The 15,721-nt window shown below is 41.5% G+C and overlaps 3 protein-coding genes across 3 annotated transcripts; 2 read left to right on the top strand and 1 right to left on the bottom strand.

Annotated features, from left to right (window-relative positions):
• Positions 1–1,898: 1,898 nt before the first annotated feature.
• Positions 1,899–5,490, top strand: LOC140284981 (clusterin-like protein 1). The gene is made up of 7 exons (XM_072379041.1): positions 1,899–1,989; positions 2,074–2,222; positions 2,640–2,810; positions 2,906–3,362; positions 3,459–3,581; positions 4,697–4,902; positions 5,254–5,490. Exons 1-7 carry the CDS (start codon positions 1,899–1,901, stop codon positions 5,488–5,490), a joined length of 1,434 nt encoding a protein of 477 aa, XP_072235142.1.
• A 2,453-nt stretch (positions 5,491–7,943) lies between these two features.
• Positions 7,944–10,519, top strand: tyms (thymidylate synthetase). The gene is made up of 7 exons (XM_072378811.1): positions 7,944–8,184; positions 9,099–9,172; positions 9,254–9,428; positions 9,680–9,781; positions 9,877–10,052; positions 10,169–10,240; positions 10,332–10,519. Exons 1-7 carry the CDS (start codon positions 7,959–7,961, stop codon positions 10,467–10,469), a joined length of 963 nt encoding a protein of 320 aa, XP_072234912.1. The 5' UTR covers positions 7,944–7,958; the 3' UTR covers positions 10,470–10,519.
• A 232-nt stretch (positions 10,520–10,751) lies between these two features.
• Positions 10,752–15,049, bottom strand: enosf1 (enolase superfamily member 1). Its single transcript, XM_072378796.1, has 15 exons — positions 14,906–15,049; positions 14,718–14,820; positions 13,697–13,812; positions 13,249–13,335; positions 13,127–13,153; positions 12,976–13,048; positions 12,817–12,855; positions 12,563–12,645; positions 12,346–12,468; positions 12,138–12,272; positions 11,969–12,010; positions 11,740–11,869; positions 11,370–11,469; positions 11,197–11,278; positions 10,752–11,090 (listed from the first exon to the last, which is right to left on the bottom strand). Exons 1-15 carry the CDS (start codon positions 14,984–14,986, stop codon positions 10,998–11,000), a joined length of 1,314 nt encoding a protein of 437 aa, XP_072234897.1. The 5' UTR covers positions 14,987–15,049; the 3' UTR covers positions 10,752–10,997.
• Positions 15,050–15,721: the final 672 nt, after the last annotated feature.

Below are 15,721 nucleotides of genomic sequence, written 5' to 3'. Positions count from 1 at the left end.
TGACTGAGACCAAGCCAGTATGTGCTGGGCCCCTGCAGGGGGCCAAGGCTTACTGTCAGTCTGGTGGAGATTAGAGCATAAAGTTTTACCTGGCGAGGGCTCTGGAGTCAGTTAGACACAGTTGAGTGTGCGAGAGAGACCTGCAAACTTAGTATGGTATGTTAACTGGTGCATTAATGCCAGACTTAAGCTGATCTGTGGGTATGCGGCGCGCATAAAGCTCAATAACTCATAATGCAAATACAATATTGGGATCTGTGCTGCTGAGTAGATCCATAAAAATAGAACTGTCCCTTGAGGAAGCGGACTCTCCCACTCTCATCCCTCCAACTGCTCAACCTGCTGCTTTTCTTCTGGAGTCTGATGTGTACATCTTTCTCAAGGTAAATGCCTGTTCTTCACTTCTTTGGTGTCTATTTTGTATTGAATCACGCGGTCACACATCACTCAGTGCATACTTCTTGCAGGCTTGGAAGATTTCTATCACAGCATATGTAACAGAGTGAGTCCTCTTCCTCCGTGCCCAAACACACACCTGTTACACATACATCATTTTTTTATCATGTGGAAACAAAATCGATAAAACTTTTGTTTTCAAGTGAACAGTTTTTTGCTCTGCGATATATATTCTGTGTATTCAGTGACAGTCAATGAAAATTTGTATTAAAAAGTTTTTTTTTCCTCATTTACATTTGTTTAACACTTGTATTGTACATAGAGATGGACTTACCTGGACTTAAAATGAGGAAAATACAGCTGCAGATGACAACACATGACACACTGAGTCTTTTTTATTGAACGAATAAAATGCAAAAGCAGTATGAGGAAAGCTATGTCCAACCCACGATTCAACAGCTTCTAGAACCACCCTCAGCAGGAACAATTTGAAATGTTTGCTCTCTATATGATGTTATCAGTCTCTCATGTCATTATGGAGGAATTTTTGTCCGCTAAACTTCAGTTCTTTGAGGTTTGCAGCTTTCCTTTATGGCAAGCTCTATTAAGGTCCCACCACAGCATTTCAATCAGATTGAGGTCTGGACTTTCACTGGATCATTGCAACACCTTGATTCATGTCATCCTGTTGAAGATTTTATGCTGTGTTTGAGATAATTTCCCCCTGTGCATGACCAAGTTTCAGCCAAACTTTGGCTCTTAGACAGATGGCCTCACATTTGACTCTAGAATACTTTGGTATACAGAGGAGTTCATGGTGGACTCAATGACTGCAAGGTGTCCAGGTCCTGTGGCTGCAGAACAAGCCCAGATCATCAGCCCTCCACCACCGTGCTTGACAGTTAGTATGAGGTGTTTGTGCTGATATGCTGTGTTTGGTTTTTTCCAAACGTGCTGCTGTGCATTATGAACAAACATCTCCACTTTGGTCTCGTCTAAAGGAGATTGTTCCAGAAGTCTCGTAGTTTAGAATAAATGTGTTCTTTGTTTTTCAGACACTGTGCTTTTTTTAATAAATAATGACACAATTTAATATTTGTGTGTTGTTGTTAGTCTGAGGTTGTAGCTACCAAAATTTAAAACCTGGTAAGCGCCAGATGTTATCGTTATTATCAATAACTATAATAAGTTAGAATAGTTTATTACTGTGATAGTGCTTTAACTCCACACAGACTAACCAAATGCTGAATAACAAAAATTGGATCTTTTTTGCTATGGATGCATTTTGGTTTGGCATTAATGTGATAATACACGGAGTAAACATTTTTGTTGACGAAAGTTTGTAAATTAGTTTGAATTGCCTGACAGTTAAATTCGGAGAAATGGCACCACCTAGTGGTGTATTTTAATTTTTCTCTGATGCAGTGAGAAGTCACAGCACGGTGCACTTAACACTGGAAAAATGATGAGTTTTTCACTTTTTTCTCAAGATTTAAGACAGGATGAAGAGGCTCTTTATTCCACTTCTGTGCATCACTGTGGTCGTCCTATGTACTGCTGACTCTCCTTTGATGAGTGAAGACACACTGAAAAGTAAGGCCTTCACCCGCGAATAACAGCATCTCTTGAAAGATTTTAAGAGAACTTAAGCATGGGGTGTTTCACTGGTGTGTGCAGAGCTGTCTGCAGCTGGGGAGCAGTATGTTGATGAGGAGATAAAGCAAACTATACTAGGAGTGAAGCAGGTGAAGGAAATGATGGAGATGAGAGAAGAGAAGCACAGACACCTGATGGATGCCCTGAGACACAGCAGCGTCAAAAAGAGGGTATATTCCATTTAATTTATACTGCGTTACATCTAAGTCCATTTTCTACACAAGCAGTCTGTTTGCTGTAATTGTGTCTGATAGAAACTCACAATAAATCATACCATATCTTATTTAAACACAGCCTTTCACAAAGCATGACTATTGTAGTTTCATGGCAGTCTTTGTCCTTTCCTCTGAAAACAACCTGTTTTTTCTGCCTCTTAAAGTCAAAGCCACATAGAAACTTCAAAGCAGACAGACAATCATGAATGTGAAAGTACAGCTGGGGTCGTTTTACAACAGTCAGAATAAATCAACTGTCTGCAGATTCATATATTTTCTGGTAATTTTGGAAAGAGAAGCAGGGCAATGTGCCGGAGCTGTGGCTCATTAAGAAGCAATGTGTCTGAGTTTTCTGTTCTGGGGTTCTTTCAGGGGGCGATGCAGTTGGCCATGGAAATGGAGCAGAAACTCAAGGTGGCTGAGCAGCAATGTCAAGACTCAATCAAATCTTCTATCAGACAGTGTTGGCCTTGTCTGGAAGATTCCTGTAAGGCCTTCTATACGTCTACGTGTCGACGTGGATTCGCTTCTTTCTCATTCAAGGTTTGAGTTCCCTTTAAAAAATCTCAAAGCTCCCAGAGTGGAACCCTGCTGTGTAACAGCTACAGACATGAATCTATGAATCTGTCTCTGTGCAGGTAGAGGAGTTTTTTAGAAAAACGGCCTCCCAGTTGGATGCCACGGAGCATGTCTACAGCCAAAACCAGGAGAATTCAGATAAACCTCCCTCATCTGAGAAACAGGTTACAGAGGATAAAACAAATCTGGAGCTGCGGCAGGCTGAGGCATCGTTCAGCCAGCTGCTGTCCAACATCAGCCTCTTGTACAACCACAGCATCATTCTGGCCAAGAGGATGCAACAGGAGTTTGGTCACTCCTTTCTCAAATCTGTCACCTCAGAGTTCCAGCTAAGCCCGCCCTCAGCCATGCAGGACGGATCAAGCACTGGCTTCCTCAAGACTTTGGGTTTGGATCACATCTTTCATTCAGCTTATGACTTTGGGAGAGATGTGCTGGAGGAATTCAGCTCCATGGTGACTGATGTGTTCGGAGAGAATCACGAGGCTGAAGAGTATTTTCAGCATTCAGACAGAGGTATCTGATAATTAGGCTACACTCTAAAGGAAATGCTTTTATTCATTTTATGTTCTCATCAGTAATGTCATTTTGTTTTAATGTACAAAAATCCAGGATCACTCTCTGCTTTTGGACAGCCTCCGAGCAGATATCTGTGCAGACAGCTCCGCAGACAAGCATCAGAGTGCTTGCAATTCCAAGACTTGTGTGAGACATGCAAAGATTACCTGATAAAAGGTAAATCGTGTTTTTTTTCCAACTACAGGTTCCACTTCTGGGTTTAAAGCTGCTCTTCCCACATAGATTTGACCAAAGAGACTATCAAGAAAACTGGTTTGAAAAAGCCAAATTTGACGTCACCAGACTGGCTGTTTTCTATCATTAACTGTCAAAAACTCCAAAAAAGGAGAATATACAAAAATGGTGGACACATAAAGCACCAAATCTCTACATTTGAAAAGGTGAAATCTGCAAATAAATCTTTTTTGGTCATCTTTAAATGATTTCACCGGTTACTTTATAATCAAAATAGTATTTGATTGATGAATAAACTGATCATGAATTCAGTGTGATTCAGAGTATCTTTGTAAATTGTCCCAAGTTACTGAACAACAAAGTCTTATCTGTAGAAAATGTCAGTTTGAAATAGTTTTTTTTATTTATTTGTCATTGGTATCCTTTTGATTGAGACTCCCATGTGCTGACTAATTCATGTGAATTAGTCAAGAACTGATTGTTTCACTGTATAAGAACGATTCAATGTTCCCATTATCATAAAATACAGACTCTAAAGGGCATTCTCCAAAGGAAATTCCTGTTTCAACAATTTGTAATGTTATCAAGAAGACTAATACTTAAAAAACTGCTAAGATATTTCCAGGATCTGCTGCTTCGAAAAAACTTAATGTGAGTAGTCTGGGAAAGTTTGTGCTGATTGGAAAAAATCAACATGCAAGACATCTAAACTGGTTTCAGGCAGTGTCATACAATTCCAACTGAAACAAGGTGGGCTCTGTATGCAGAGGCAAAAAAGACAAGCTCATTTAATGCCACAGTCTCTCTCGCATAATGCTGTATGTTTGTAAAGCTGTCTGGGAAGGCTCTGTATCAGCTTGTTTACATTGTAGCTGATTATATTAAAATAAATTATCTCCGATAAGACAAGGAAAACCCAACCTACAATAAAATGCTGGCATGTTGTCAATGGAATAGTGTGAACTGATGAATGCATGTATAGTCTCTGGTTGACTTAAGAGGCAAAGAAAATGAAAAGCTAAGAATAAAAAAGAGATTTATTTCATCCTTGTTCTCCCTCCTCACATCTGGGTTGGCGCATGCCTCTCTGCTTACAGAGTGTCCCTCCGTGCAGCAGTTCCACTCTGAGATGGATGAGATGCACATGCTGCTGAACGCATCCAGTCAGCAGTATGACCAGAGACTGCAGCTGGTCCAGAGACACACAGGAGACACCCAGAGATGGCTCAGCAGCATGCAGGACCAGTACGGCTGGGTCAGCCAGCTGTCAGCGGGCTCAAATAACATCTTCAATGTGACCAGAGTATGTTTTTATTGATGTTTGAATTGGTCAGAATCTTCGGTTATCAGGGTTTCTAGGTGCCAAAAGCACCTTAATGCTTTTCTTTGGATCAGTGCTTAGTATTAACCCTGCAATAATATATCAGATGTCAGTTACGGACATTGCACATAATACAGTTCACATGTCCTATTTTGCCAAGCAAGAATTTGATTTTGAGCCAAAAGAGACCTTCAGTGGAAATCATGTGACATTGAACAGATTTGACCCCATTGTTGTTTCAATTGAGTTTTTGTTTAGTGTCCTCATCGGTGGAATCCCTACAACTGTTCAGTGAATCAGTAATGATCAATTTCCCTTCATCTAATTTCTCAGGTGAATCTGCAGCAGCAAATGAAGAATAACACGGCTGTAGGGGACAGAAGTGTAGTTGTCTCCATATTGGACTCAGCCCCGATAACCATCCTGGTGCCAGCAGATCTGATTGTGGATGGTCCTGCTTTTATCCAGTTTGTGGCTCGGGAAGCTCTGACACTCCATAAACGGCTTATTAGAGGTATTGATTCAATCCCTGATCCCATTATTTGGCACTTGCTAAAGCTCCAAATCTAATTTCAAGCTAAATAAACTCTCATTGTTTTGAACGACTTTGCACTGTGACGAGGAAAATGCATTTATATTAAGTAAATCTAGTCAACCTGTTGCTCACCCAAACCACCTTAAATCTCCACCAAAAGCTCATGTTTGGTTCTCTTCTACACAGGAAGGAAGTGACCATCCCTGCATCCAAACAGTTTCCTCAGAAGCTGTATAAAGACTCCAGTACAGTAGCACAGTCCACTGTTCTTGCACAACTATAAGCTTCTAAAACTTGAAAATGCACCACATAGACCTCTAAACCTTCACAAGCATGTTGTTTGTGTTAGTGTACCTTATGTCCATTGTTGGAGTTTGAAATGTTTCTGTAATAAAGTTGTGAACAACACATAAGCCATTTTCTTTCTTTCTTTTTTTTAACTTGGAGGCAAAGCACTTCTCCAAAGAAATGGCTCACAGAACACAAGAATGGAAAGTAACCACATATGTGAGTGAGAAACTCTATTCTGAGGGAAGACATCAGGCACGGTGCCGAAGGGCTTGGTCCTGGCAGCATCAAGACATCCATCAGTGGTTAACAGAGAACACTTTGGAGTGGAAAATCCCACTCAAAATTCAGGCTTCAAACCTCCATGGTGCCGTGCGAGAGTCACAAGCTACCCCTCATTTCTTTATATTTTGCCAGGGAAACAGGAAATGGGTGCAGTAATTCATTGTAACATGAGCAAACATAAATGGAAATACAGGATGAGAGGCAAAAAAAGACTATTTTCATGATTCTAAGCAGCTTGGAAGTCAATATTTAGTATAAGGACCTTTATTCCTCAACACAGCATTTCTGAAGAGGCTTCAGTGAACAGTAGATGATCAACTCAAGGTCCGGATGCATCTCTCAGGTCCTGTGTCAGGTCTTTGCAGGATTTTTAAATATTTCTTAGGGACATCACGTCCAGATACTGTTTTTTAAGGCCTGCTACTTCTGTTTTTGTCCTCTATATTTGAGTTTCCTCAAATATTTTAGGGACTGCACACCATGCTGAGATGTGCCAAGTTTTTAGCAAACAGATTCCTCACCTTGTTGATGCAAAAATATTATTTTATGTCCGTCAAACACTGATATCTTTCACATTTCAATAGATGCAGCAAGCATAATGGGAATGAAATGTATCTTTGCAAAAACATGTGAGTAACAAAGTGCCTAAAGGTGCAAGTTAAAAACTGGTAAGTTTTAGGACTCAGCACTCATGCACATCTCAAGTTAGGTGCCTTTTCCTTTTTTCTTCAGTTCAAGTCAGGGATGTCAAGCTCAGATTTACAGTGGGCCAAAATGGAAAACCTGGACAAAGTCAAGCACCAGCCTTGATATTTATTGAAAAAATGTCTACAAATGAGAAAGCTTTTACTTCACTTCAGATATAACGATTAACCTTTTCGTATGGAAACAAAGTTAAGTTTTGTTTAAACACTGAATCTGGAACAAGCAAAGCTTAATACTATAAATGCATGCAATGTCAAATAAAAGACACATCTGTGGCATTCATTTCTTAAATAAAATATGCCTCTTTCTTTATTTGTAGCCTTCTGAGTTAAATTTCAAAGGTAATCTTTTTTCACAGGCTAACAATAACAATAAGTTTTTGTAAACACATTCTGCTTCTGTTTTCCACCTTTAGTTTGGTTATTTTTTGGGGGGGGGTTGATGCAACTGGTAGCATGAGGTCGCTAATAAACGTCAACAGAGGGCGGCGCTTATGCGTCCCGATTGACGCGCCAAACCAGCTAAGCATTCTGGGAGTTGTAGTATTAGAGGTGCACATGCTGTCTACCAGCGAGCCAGCTCTCGTTGACATTTGGTGGTTGACATCTGATTTAAGTGGTTAATTAGTCAGAATAAAGTATTTTAACAAAAAAGCAAAAACTTACTTGGACTGAAAATGAGTGAAAAAGTAGCCAAAGCGAGAACTGGAGAGCTATATAAAAATACATATTAATAAATGAGGGTTGGCTCGGGAGTTTCCCACAGTATTGTATATTTTAGAGTCATATAGGTGTGCATGCTATCTATAATCAGTATGAGTACTATTATCCTGAATTACTCGTAGATTTTTGTTTCCTATTTACTTCGTGTAGTCATTGTACAAAGAACAACAACAACAAATAAAATATATTAAAAACCACCGTTTAGTTGTTTCTGTTGTGGTTACTATATGAATGTCAAAAGGGAAAATCAGTTAGCGCTTTATTCAGTACTCGCGCCCTATTTTAAAATCCAAGGTATAATGACGTAGAAAAAAAGCGGGTTACTCTCTATAAGGCACTGACTGGGTAAGTCACGGTGATGTAAAGAAGGTGGGTGTCTTTTTATAAGGCGCTGATTGGTCTATTCTCAAAGGAGCGAAACTGAGGAAACCCGCCATAAACAAACGACATACTCTACAGTCGGCGAGTTCCATTCAAGCGCTGGAAAAGGCTTTTAGGTAACAATGCCTGCGACTTCTGAGATACACACGGAGGAGCTGCCGAGAGAGGCGGCAGTTATGAAGAAGGAGAAGTCGGAGAAGAAGGAGAAGAAATTCGTTTCATTGTGTGATGAACGCGGGTACGTTGATCTGGTGGAGCACATCATACACAACGGCATCAAGAAAGGAGACCGAACCGGGACAGGAATCATCTCTGTGTTCGGTGCTCAAGTCAGATACAGTTTGCGAGGTAAAGAGTTCAGCTTTTTTTTGAGTGAAAATGCCGCTAACAAACGTTAAGTAAAAGTCCTCCTGAATTAGTACACGTTAAAGTAATGCACCTAAATATTTGCAGGGAAACCGTTAATGTGTGGACAATGCAGTCGTTTATACACGAAACTGCGTCATACTTAGGAGAAAATGGTGAGAAAAAGTCGCTTTCTTTCCCACCAGAGATTTTTCATCATAAATATGATTTGCGTTCAAATTTAAATTCTAAATAAACAAACATAAAAGTTGAGAAACTCGTGCTTACTGGGGTATGAAATGTACTTTTAGGCATGATAATAGACCTCCAGTGTGAGGCTGCTTCCGGTGTCTGGCTGCAGACCTCTTTCCCCTAGAAAAGGTATAATTATTATTTATGTGACATGTTGGCTCTCAGGCGCCCTCTCCCAGCCTGGTAAGTGAATACCACTGTCTGTGACAGACATGCCCGAGGTAGATGGGTTGGTGCAGCACTTTGCACTATATTGTATCATAAGTTGTTGTTATGGTTGCCTTTTTGTGAACATGAGAGTAAGGTATATTTTGTAACTACTACTGAGATGTATGAGTAATTCAATGGTATTTTTATATCCTGGGTGTTGGTAAAAAGCACTTACGCTGATGTAAGTTAGCTAGCCTTCCATGCTAAAGAGGTTTCCCGTTGCTATAGTGTGCTTGACCAGCATCTCTGTTTTGTCAGATTAAACTGTGGCATTAACGACAAGCTGGCAGTCCTTCCTCTTATTTCTACACACAACACAGAATAACGAGTAAAAGGGTTACCTGGACCAGCCAGTACTGGGACTGAGCTGGTTACAATAACAGCAGAAGCAGTTCCTGTGCTTTGACATTTTTAATCTGCAGTAATGACAGTTGGCCCTTTGTTTGTGTTTGTAGACCAGTTCCCCTTGTTGACAACGAAGAAAGTGTTCTGGAAGGGCATCCTCGAGGAACTGCTGTGGTTCATCAAGGTGATGCTAATGCAAATCACACCTATTTCAGCAGGGAAGCCCACATGAGTTCAGCTCTGATGCTACTCTGTCGTGTCACAGGGATCAACAAACGCTAAGGAGCTGTCAGAGAAAGGTGTAAAGATTTGGGACGCCAACGGGTCTCGCGCCTTCCTGGACAACCTCGGCTTCACAGACAGAGAAGAGGGCGACCTCGGACCTGTGTACGGTTTCCAGTGGAGGCACTTTGGTGCGGAGTATGAAAACATGCATACAGGTAAAAAATTAAAAAGCGTCAAAGCTTCCCCCAATACTCTCCGAGGACAAAGCTTCTTGTTTATTGCACACTAAGGTGGTGGTTCTGCATTTTCAAACCATTTTTAGGAAAGTTTAAGCAGTGTTGTTTGTGTCACACACAGCTTAACTTGCCCTTGACCCCCATTTCATTCTTAGATTCCTCCTGTTTTGTAGTGTGCCTTTTGAGCAGCTGGACACCCAAAGTTATCGTTTTCACGCTTCTTTCGACAGATTACACCGGACAGGGTGTCGACCAGCTGCAGAACATCATCGACACCATCAAGAAAAATCCTGAGGACCGGCGGATCATCATGTGTGCTTGGAACCCCAAAGGTTAGCCAAGTTTACGTTGCCTTAAACCACCTCGATGTGTCACAGAGGTCAGATTTGGTGAAGAATTCTAACATTTATTCCGGCTTACATTGCAGACCTGCCCCTCATGGCTCTGCCCCCCTGCCACGCTCTCTGTCAGTTCTACGTGTGCGACGGCGAGCTGTCGTGTCAACTGTACCAGCGCTCTGGTGATATGGGCCTGGGAGTACCATTCAACATCGCCAGCTATGCACTTCTTACCTACATGATCGCACACATTACAGGACTGAAGGTTTGGGCACTGCTTTAGTCGCAACTCTTTTTGTCCAGAGGTGCTGCATCCATCGTCTCACATCGACCTTTTTTTTTCTTCTTTTTTTTGTGTGTGTGTGTGTTCTCATCCTTCAGCCCGGTGACTTTGTTCACACTCTGGGAGACGCTCACGTCTACGTCAACCATATCGAGCCCCTAACAGTGCAGGTGGGTCAGTTGTACAGCTTCTTTAAAGAAAGGAGATCTCTCTTGGTTCTATTTATTTTAAACTCACACCAGCTCGTGTCTAAATGTGCAGCTGCAGAGGGAGATCCGTCCCTTCCCCAAGCTGAAGATCAAGAGAAACGTGGAAAGTATTGATGACTTCTGTGCAGAGGACTTTGAGATTTATGACTACAACCCTCATCCCATCATCAAGATGAAGATGGCTGTGTGAAACCCTGAATTACAAGATGACTCTGGATTTACATGCTCTACTTTGGATATATTTGCTTGACTTGTACATATGTTTAAAAATTCCCTTTACCTCAATCACTAAAAGTGGCTTAAAATGACACTTGTTTTAATTATTTAAAGACACATAAAAATTCATTTTTATGTGTCTTTCATTGTAGCCATAGAGGAGTGTTCCCGTTTTTCACCAATAAATATCTATATCTGTAAATAAAGATGGAAGTTTCTGTGTCATCTTAAGTTGTGTAGAGAAAAATGACAACAACTGTCTGTTGCAGTTTAATATGCAATACAAGAATATCAGAAATGTGCATTACTGGGTACGTAGGCGGTTTACAGGGAGCTTAATATGCACATGAATGAATGCACATGCAGTTTTTGCACACGTTCTGCAGGGCGAAGAAATGCTCATTCACAGTATTTAGAAAAATATGTACGTAAACCTGAATTTCTGATTCAGGTAAATCATTTCCTCTAAACTCAACATAATTAAGTGTTTAGGAGGCTGTACTTATTTTTTCATGATCAACTCCCATATGTCTCCTTCAGGGTATTGGTGCCTTTTCACTGATAACTCCAGCATCTCACAAGAGTAGCCTGGGTCCTAAAATCAGGAGACTCAGATTACTAATTTACAGTGAACCATTTAAAATGTGCATTTATAGTTTAAGGTTTAAGGATGGTTTAGTTGGTCATAGTATAGGTCTTACCCTGGGGGGCATGTAGTGGGCATTCTTTATAACCACAGGGCTGGTGAAGTGCTCGTGAAGGTGGTCTACATATTCACACATTCTGCAGTTTTAAAGAAAAAAAAAGATGTCAAGTGTCACGCTTCATTCAGTAAATGGTACAAAGTGAAAGCAAAAAGTAACCCCGCTCTCACCGGCCGCTGAGGTTTGCCGACACTCGGATGTAGTCGAACAGAATCAGATGCTGGACGAGCTCACACAGACCGACTCCTCCGGCATGAGGACACACGGGCACTAAAGGAAAGTCACAGACATGTTTCCAGCATGAGTCAAAACTAGACATAAAAGACATAAGCCACCAAAGATAAACGATGCGCTGACGAGTGGTGCCAAAAACCCACGATTTTAACCGTTAAACAAATGTAAGTCATGTAATGGCTTATGTTTTTGACTTGCCCGATAATCTGCTGGTTGCTTATCATGTGGAAAAATACAAAAAAAGGTGTATGTTGCTGCTGTGGAGCTCCGTATGGTGCCTGCTTATGGGCATTCCTTCGGTTTTACCTCTGAACTTGTGGGCCATTAGCAGCACTGCCAGGTTCTCGTTGACGCTGCCCAGCCGACAGCTGTCTATTTGGACAAACTGCAACGCAGAAGCCTGAAGGAACTGCTTGAACATCACTCTGTTGTGACACTGCAAAGAAAACCCGACTATGACCCACAATAAGCATCAGTTGACAGATCTAGTTTAACCAGTAACACTGTGGGAATGTGACAAAACTTGAGCTCTGACCTGCTCCCCTGTCGCCACTCCAATCCCGAGCGGAGCCAACGCCTGCAACAAGAAAGCTACTGATTCCTCAAGCATGGTTGACTGTGTGCAACCCAGACTATCAACACGGATTCCTGATTTCATCTCGACACGGGACAGACTTGGAAAACTTTTTAAAAATCGATCACACCTTAGAAATTGCAGCATGACCCAGGATATCGTCTGGAGACGTGGGCTCTTCGATCCATAGAGGTTTGACTTCAGCCAGCCTGGACACCCAGCTGATGGCCTCGGCTACATCCCATCGCTGGTTGGCATCGATCATCTAAAGAAAAAGAAAAAAGCTTAATTAACACCGCCTCACTTAGATACAAGAGTGGGGCCAAAGGTGGCTTTACCAAGGTGTTATTGGGTCCAATCATTTGTCTGATGAGACGGCATCTGCGTAAGTCGTCCTCCAGATCTGCACCAACCTTCACCTTAAACTTGGTCCAACCACTTTTCAGGGCCTCTGTGCAAAGCTTGAGAAAACACAGCAGTCTTAAAAAAAAGAAAAACACAGTTAAAAGAGATGAGAAGGGATGTGTTATGCGGTGTGCTTTATAGTCCAGAGACCTGTTTGAGCTGCTCGTCCGGGTATCCGAGCCACGCGCAGGAGGTGGTGTACGCAGGATAACCCTCGCTCAGCATCTGGTCCTCTGGCAGGTGAGAGAAACCATCCACATAGATTATACACTTCTGGGGAGAATTTCAGTTCAACAGAGCAAAGCTGGATCTGTTTAAAACACTCAAGTTAGCTTCTAAAGTGGCTATTTATTTCAGAAAAACCCCAGCCAGACCTTTAATTAAAGACACTTGAGTGTACTTACCTCTTTGCTGCTTGCCCTCCTGTGCTTTCACAAGTATGTCTGAAAGAAAAAGAGAAGTAGAGGGAGTTACCTGGTTGGACTAAACTGCATTAAGACATAAGTGCTTTCTTTTTCTCAAACTGTGCCCGATGTATCTTCTACATCATGAACCAGTCTCACCCAGAGCTTCCTCCTCAGTGAGCACGTCAGTGATGTATCTGAAGTCAATGCATGAGACAATCTGCTTTGGGTCCTGGATTGACACAAGACAAGATATTCCCTCGTCATCACATCGGACATAAATCGATGATCTGCTTGATCTGTGACTCACCATATCGACAAGCAGCTTCCACAGCGGCTACAGGAAAATCATGGCAACAGGTTGTGAGTCATGAGATGTCGAGTGAAATTTTGCTTTTCCGACGCTGCCTAAAAAAAAAAGTTAGGTCCCACCTTGCCTTGGGCTCGGGCCCACAGGTCCCACACAGCATTCAGCACAGCAGCAGTAGCCAGCTGGATCACTCCTTTCTCTGGGCCCAACTGTGTCAGAGAAGATGGCAGGTTTTTAAAGTTGTAGTGTGAAACAAGTGGATGCACTTTAGCGGGTGTGTGCAGCAGGTTATTTTACTTTCAGTCAGTAACAGGGTTTCTATTCCCCAGCAAAGCAAAAGAAATGTGAATCAGACATGTTTCCATAGCTGTTTTGAGGCAAATAAACGAGGCTGTGTAGTGACATGGTGGCAGAGTGGCCTACGCTGCAAGTGCAGAATCCACTCCCTTTTTTATGAGTCTGAGGTAACATTCTACAAGAGGAGCCACAAGGACCAGATTGTCATGCTTCGAGTCCATCCATGGTTCAGTTTTATCCAAGTTAGTTTACAAAATTCATTAGTAATCTTACCCATCTCATCTGTCCATCACTGGTCAGCAAGCGGTAAAACCCACGGAAGTTGTTCACAATCTCCTGCAAAGATTTCCCAACAACCAGTCCTGCCAGGGCCTGGACAGCACACACCACTGCAGGGTTCCAGTCAATAACAACCTTTAAACAGGATGAAAGCTTCCAGACAGCCTAATAAATCTATCAAAACATATCTAAAAAGAAGTCTTGTTTGACTGCCCTCTTTGGTTTATAAGGGCAGAATAACAGAAACATCCATAAGTGTAATGCAATACAGTTCAGAAGCAACATAAACTGCTGTCTCCAAAGAGACAAAACTACTAGAACACTATACCCAACATGAAGAGTTTACAACAGGGCTGCTGTATGATGTTCCTTAAAAATCTGCCAGCTGAGTCTGTGGAAGGTTTGTTGTGACACTCTGACAGATCCCAAGTCAAATCAAGTCAAGTCAAGTTTATTTGAATATCACATTTCATTTACAATTCAAATGCTTTACATTTGCATGCTTCCCATGAAAATGTACTGAAGGTACAGACTGACCTCTAGAGGGCAGTATAAGGTTTGTAGACCAAGAAATAAAAAGGAAATGTCACCTTCAGGGACATTCTGAAATAAGGGAACTTCTTTGACATTGGCATGCAAATTTTTATTACAAAGTTTAGTTTTTATTACAATGTCAAGGCCTTAGTTTTCATTGTTTTGTGTAACGCTTTGTTAAATCTAAAAGTGGTCTTGTATCTATGCAAAGCCAGTCTGCCTTTCAGTGGCAATATTTTATCAAAGCATCATACTTTTGAGTCTGTATCTGGTTCAGTTAGCAGCTTATTCAGGGGTGTGTTGGGTTTCTGTTTCTGACTGTGCGTCACATTTGCTCATTTTCCATCTCTAAAGTCATGTTGATTTTCTGAGTTTCTTAGGTGCACGTGAACGCGTCACCAAGTCAACGTTGTTGTGGTGCTCTTGAGAAGCTACACCGAGACTTAATTTAGAAGGGGAAGCTTTGGTGTGTTACTCTTACCAATTTCAGTGCCTTTCCCTAAAGTGAACGTGAGACCGAAACCTCTCAGCCCGCTGTCCGTGTCCAGGACCACATATGCAGCTGAATAATCCGGGTCTGTGTGCTGCAGTATGGGCAGATAAGAGGAAAGGCCTCAAAACTAGTGCGTCAATTTATAAAATGCAGCACAAAAATCTACAGGATCTTACCATCGCATCTGAGCCGTGCTGCTCCAGAGATGTCGGGAATCTCACATCCCTCACTGACAAATTAATAATCTTGTGCGACATGTCGGCAAAGATTAGTACATGTTTGAAGTTGTTTCCTGTCGAAGTTGATCCCACCCACTTCACGTGGTCATTGGTTTAAACGTCGCCAAAAACAACAGAACACTTTAAGAGAAAAAACATCAAACCATGCCATTTGTAAAAAAAAAAGAAAAGACAAGAAAGAAAGAAGAATAGACAGAGTAAAATCACGTTTTTTTTAATGTACAAATATTTTTTCATTTCAGTTTTTGTTTTTTAATCAATAATCATATATAAAATGAGGATTTCATAATATACAAAGCCCTTCTTTACAAGCTCTGCGATGAATTCCCATTATCGTGCTGTCCTGATGAGTTCATACAGGAGCAAAATGCAAAGATAAATCACTTAAAAAAAAACAACTGCCACCCTCTGCCTGCAAATGTTTTTTGCAGAGAATGACTTTGATCACATGAGCATGAGAGTCCCAGGGTTCTTCAGCGGTCACATTGTAGTGGATACGAAAAGGTTGTTCCTGCTTATATGGTAGCTTTGTTCACTTAAAAAGTAGCCGTTTTGACAGTAAAGTCCTCCTTCATGCTTGGCTGGAACAACAAGTCACGCTGACTTGGCAGGAGGCCACAAGCCCACGAGTTTCATCACTGGTTCTTTGTTGTAAAAACCAAGCCAGTGACACGTTGTATATGGTGGTGAGCTGGAGTGATTGCAGTGAGATTATAATAACCAGAGGCAGTGAGGACACAAGCGCAATGTATC

This window comes from Leuresthes tenuis, unplaced genomic scaffold (assembly GCF_036924035.1).
Source record: "Leuresthes tenuis unplaced genomic scaffold, fLeuTen1.0.hap1 SCAF_24, whole genome shotgun sequence".
Lineage (NCBI taxonomy): Eukaryota > Metazoa > Chordata > Actinopteri > Atheriniformes > Atherinopsidae > Leuresthes > Leuresthes tenuis.
This window is presented reverse-complemented; position numbering and strand designations above follow the sequence as displayed.

What these genes read in the sequence shown, in the direction of transcription:
- enosf1 (XM_072378796.1), bottom strand. Translation starts at nt 14,986, where the DNA reads ATGTCGCACAAGATTATTAATTTGTCAGTGAGGGATGTGAGATTCCCG. An exon ending in AGCACGGCTCAGATGCGATG is followed by an intron (nt 14,821 to 14,905) that starts GTAAGATCCTGT and finishes CCCATACTGCAG; the next exon opens with CACACAGACCCGGATTATTC. An exon ending in GTCATGCTGCAATTTCTAAG is followed by an intron (nt 12,011 to 12,137) that starts GTGTGATCGATT and finishes TTCTTGTTGCAG; the next exon opens with GCGTTGGCTCCGCTCGGGAT.
- LOC140284981 (XM_072379041.1), top strand. Translation starts at nt 1,899, where the DNA reads ATGAAGAGGCTCTTTATTCCACTTCTGTGCATCACTGTGGTCGTCCTA. An exon ending in GAGTGAAGACACACTGAAAA is followed by an intron (nt 1,990 to 2,073) that starts GTAAGGCCTTCA and finishes TGGTGTGTGCAG; the next exon opens with AGCTGTCTGCAGCTGGGGAG. An exon ending in TCGCTTCTTTCTCATTCAAG is followed by an intron (nt 2,811 to 2,905) that starts GTTTGAGTTCCC and finishes GTCTCTGTGCAG; the next exon opens with GTAGAGGAGTTTTTTAGAAA.
- tyms (XM_072378811.1), top strand. Translation starts at nt 7,959, where the DNA reads ATGCCTGCGACTTCTGAGATACACACGGAGGAGCTGCCGAGAGAGGCG. An exon ending in GTATGAAAACATGCATACAG is followed by an intron (nt 9,429 to 9,679) that starts GTAAAAAATTAA and finishes TTCTTTCGACAG; the next exon opens with ATTACACCGGACAGGGTGTC. An exon ending in TCGAGCCCCTAACAGTGCAG is followed by an intron (nt 10,241 to 10,331) that starts GTGGGTCAGTTG and finishes CTAAATGTGCAG; the next exon opens with CTGCAGAGGGAGATCCGTCC.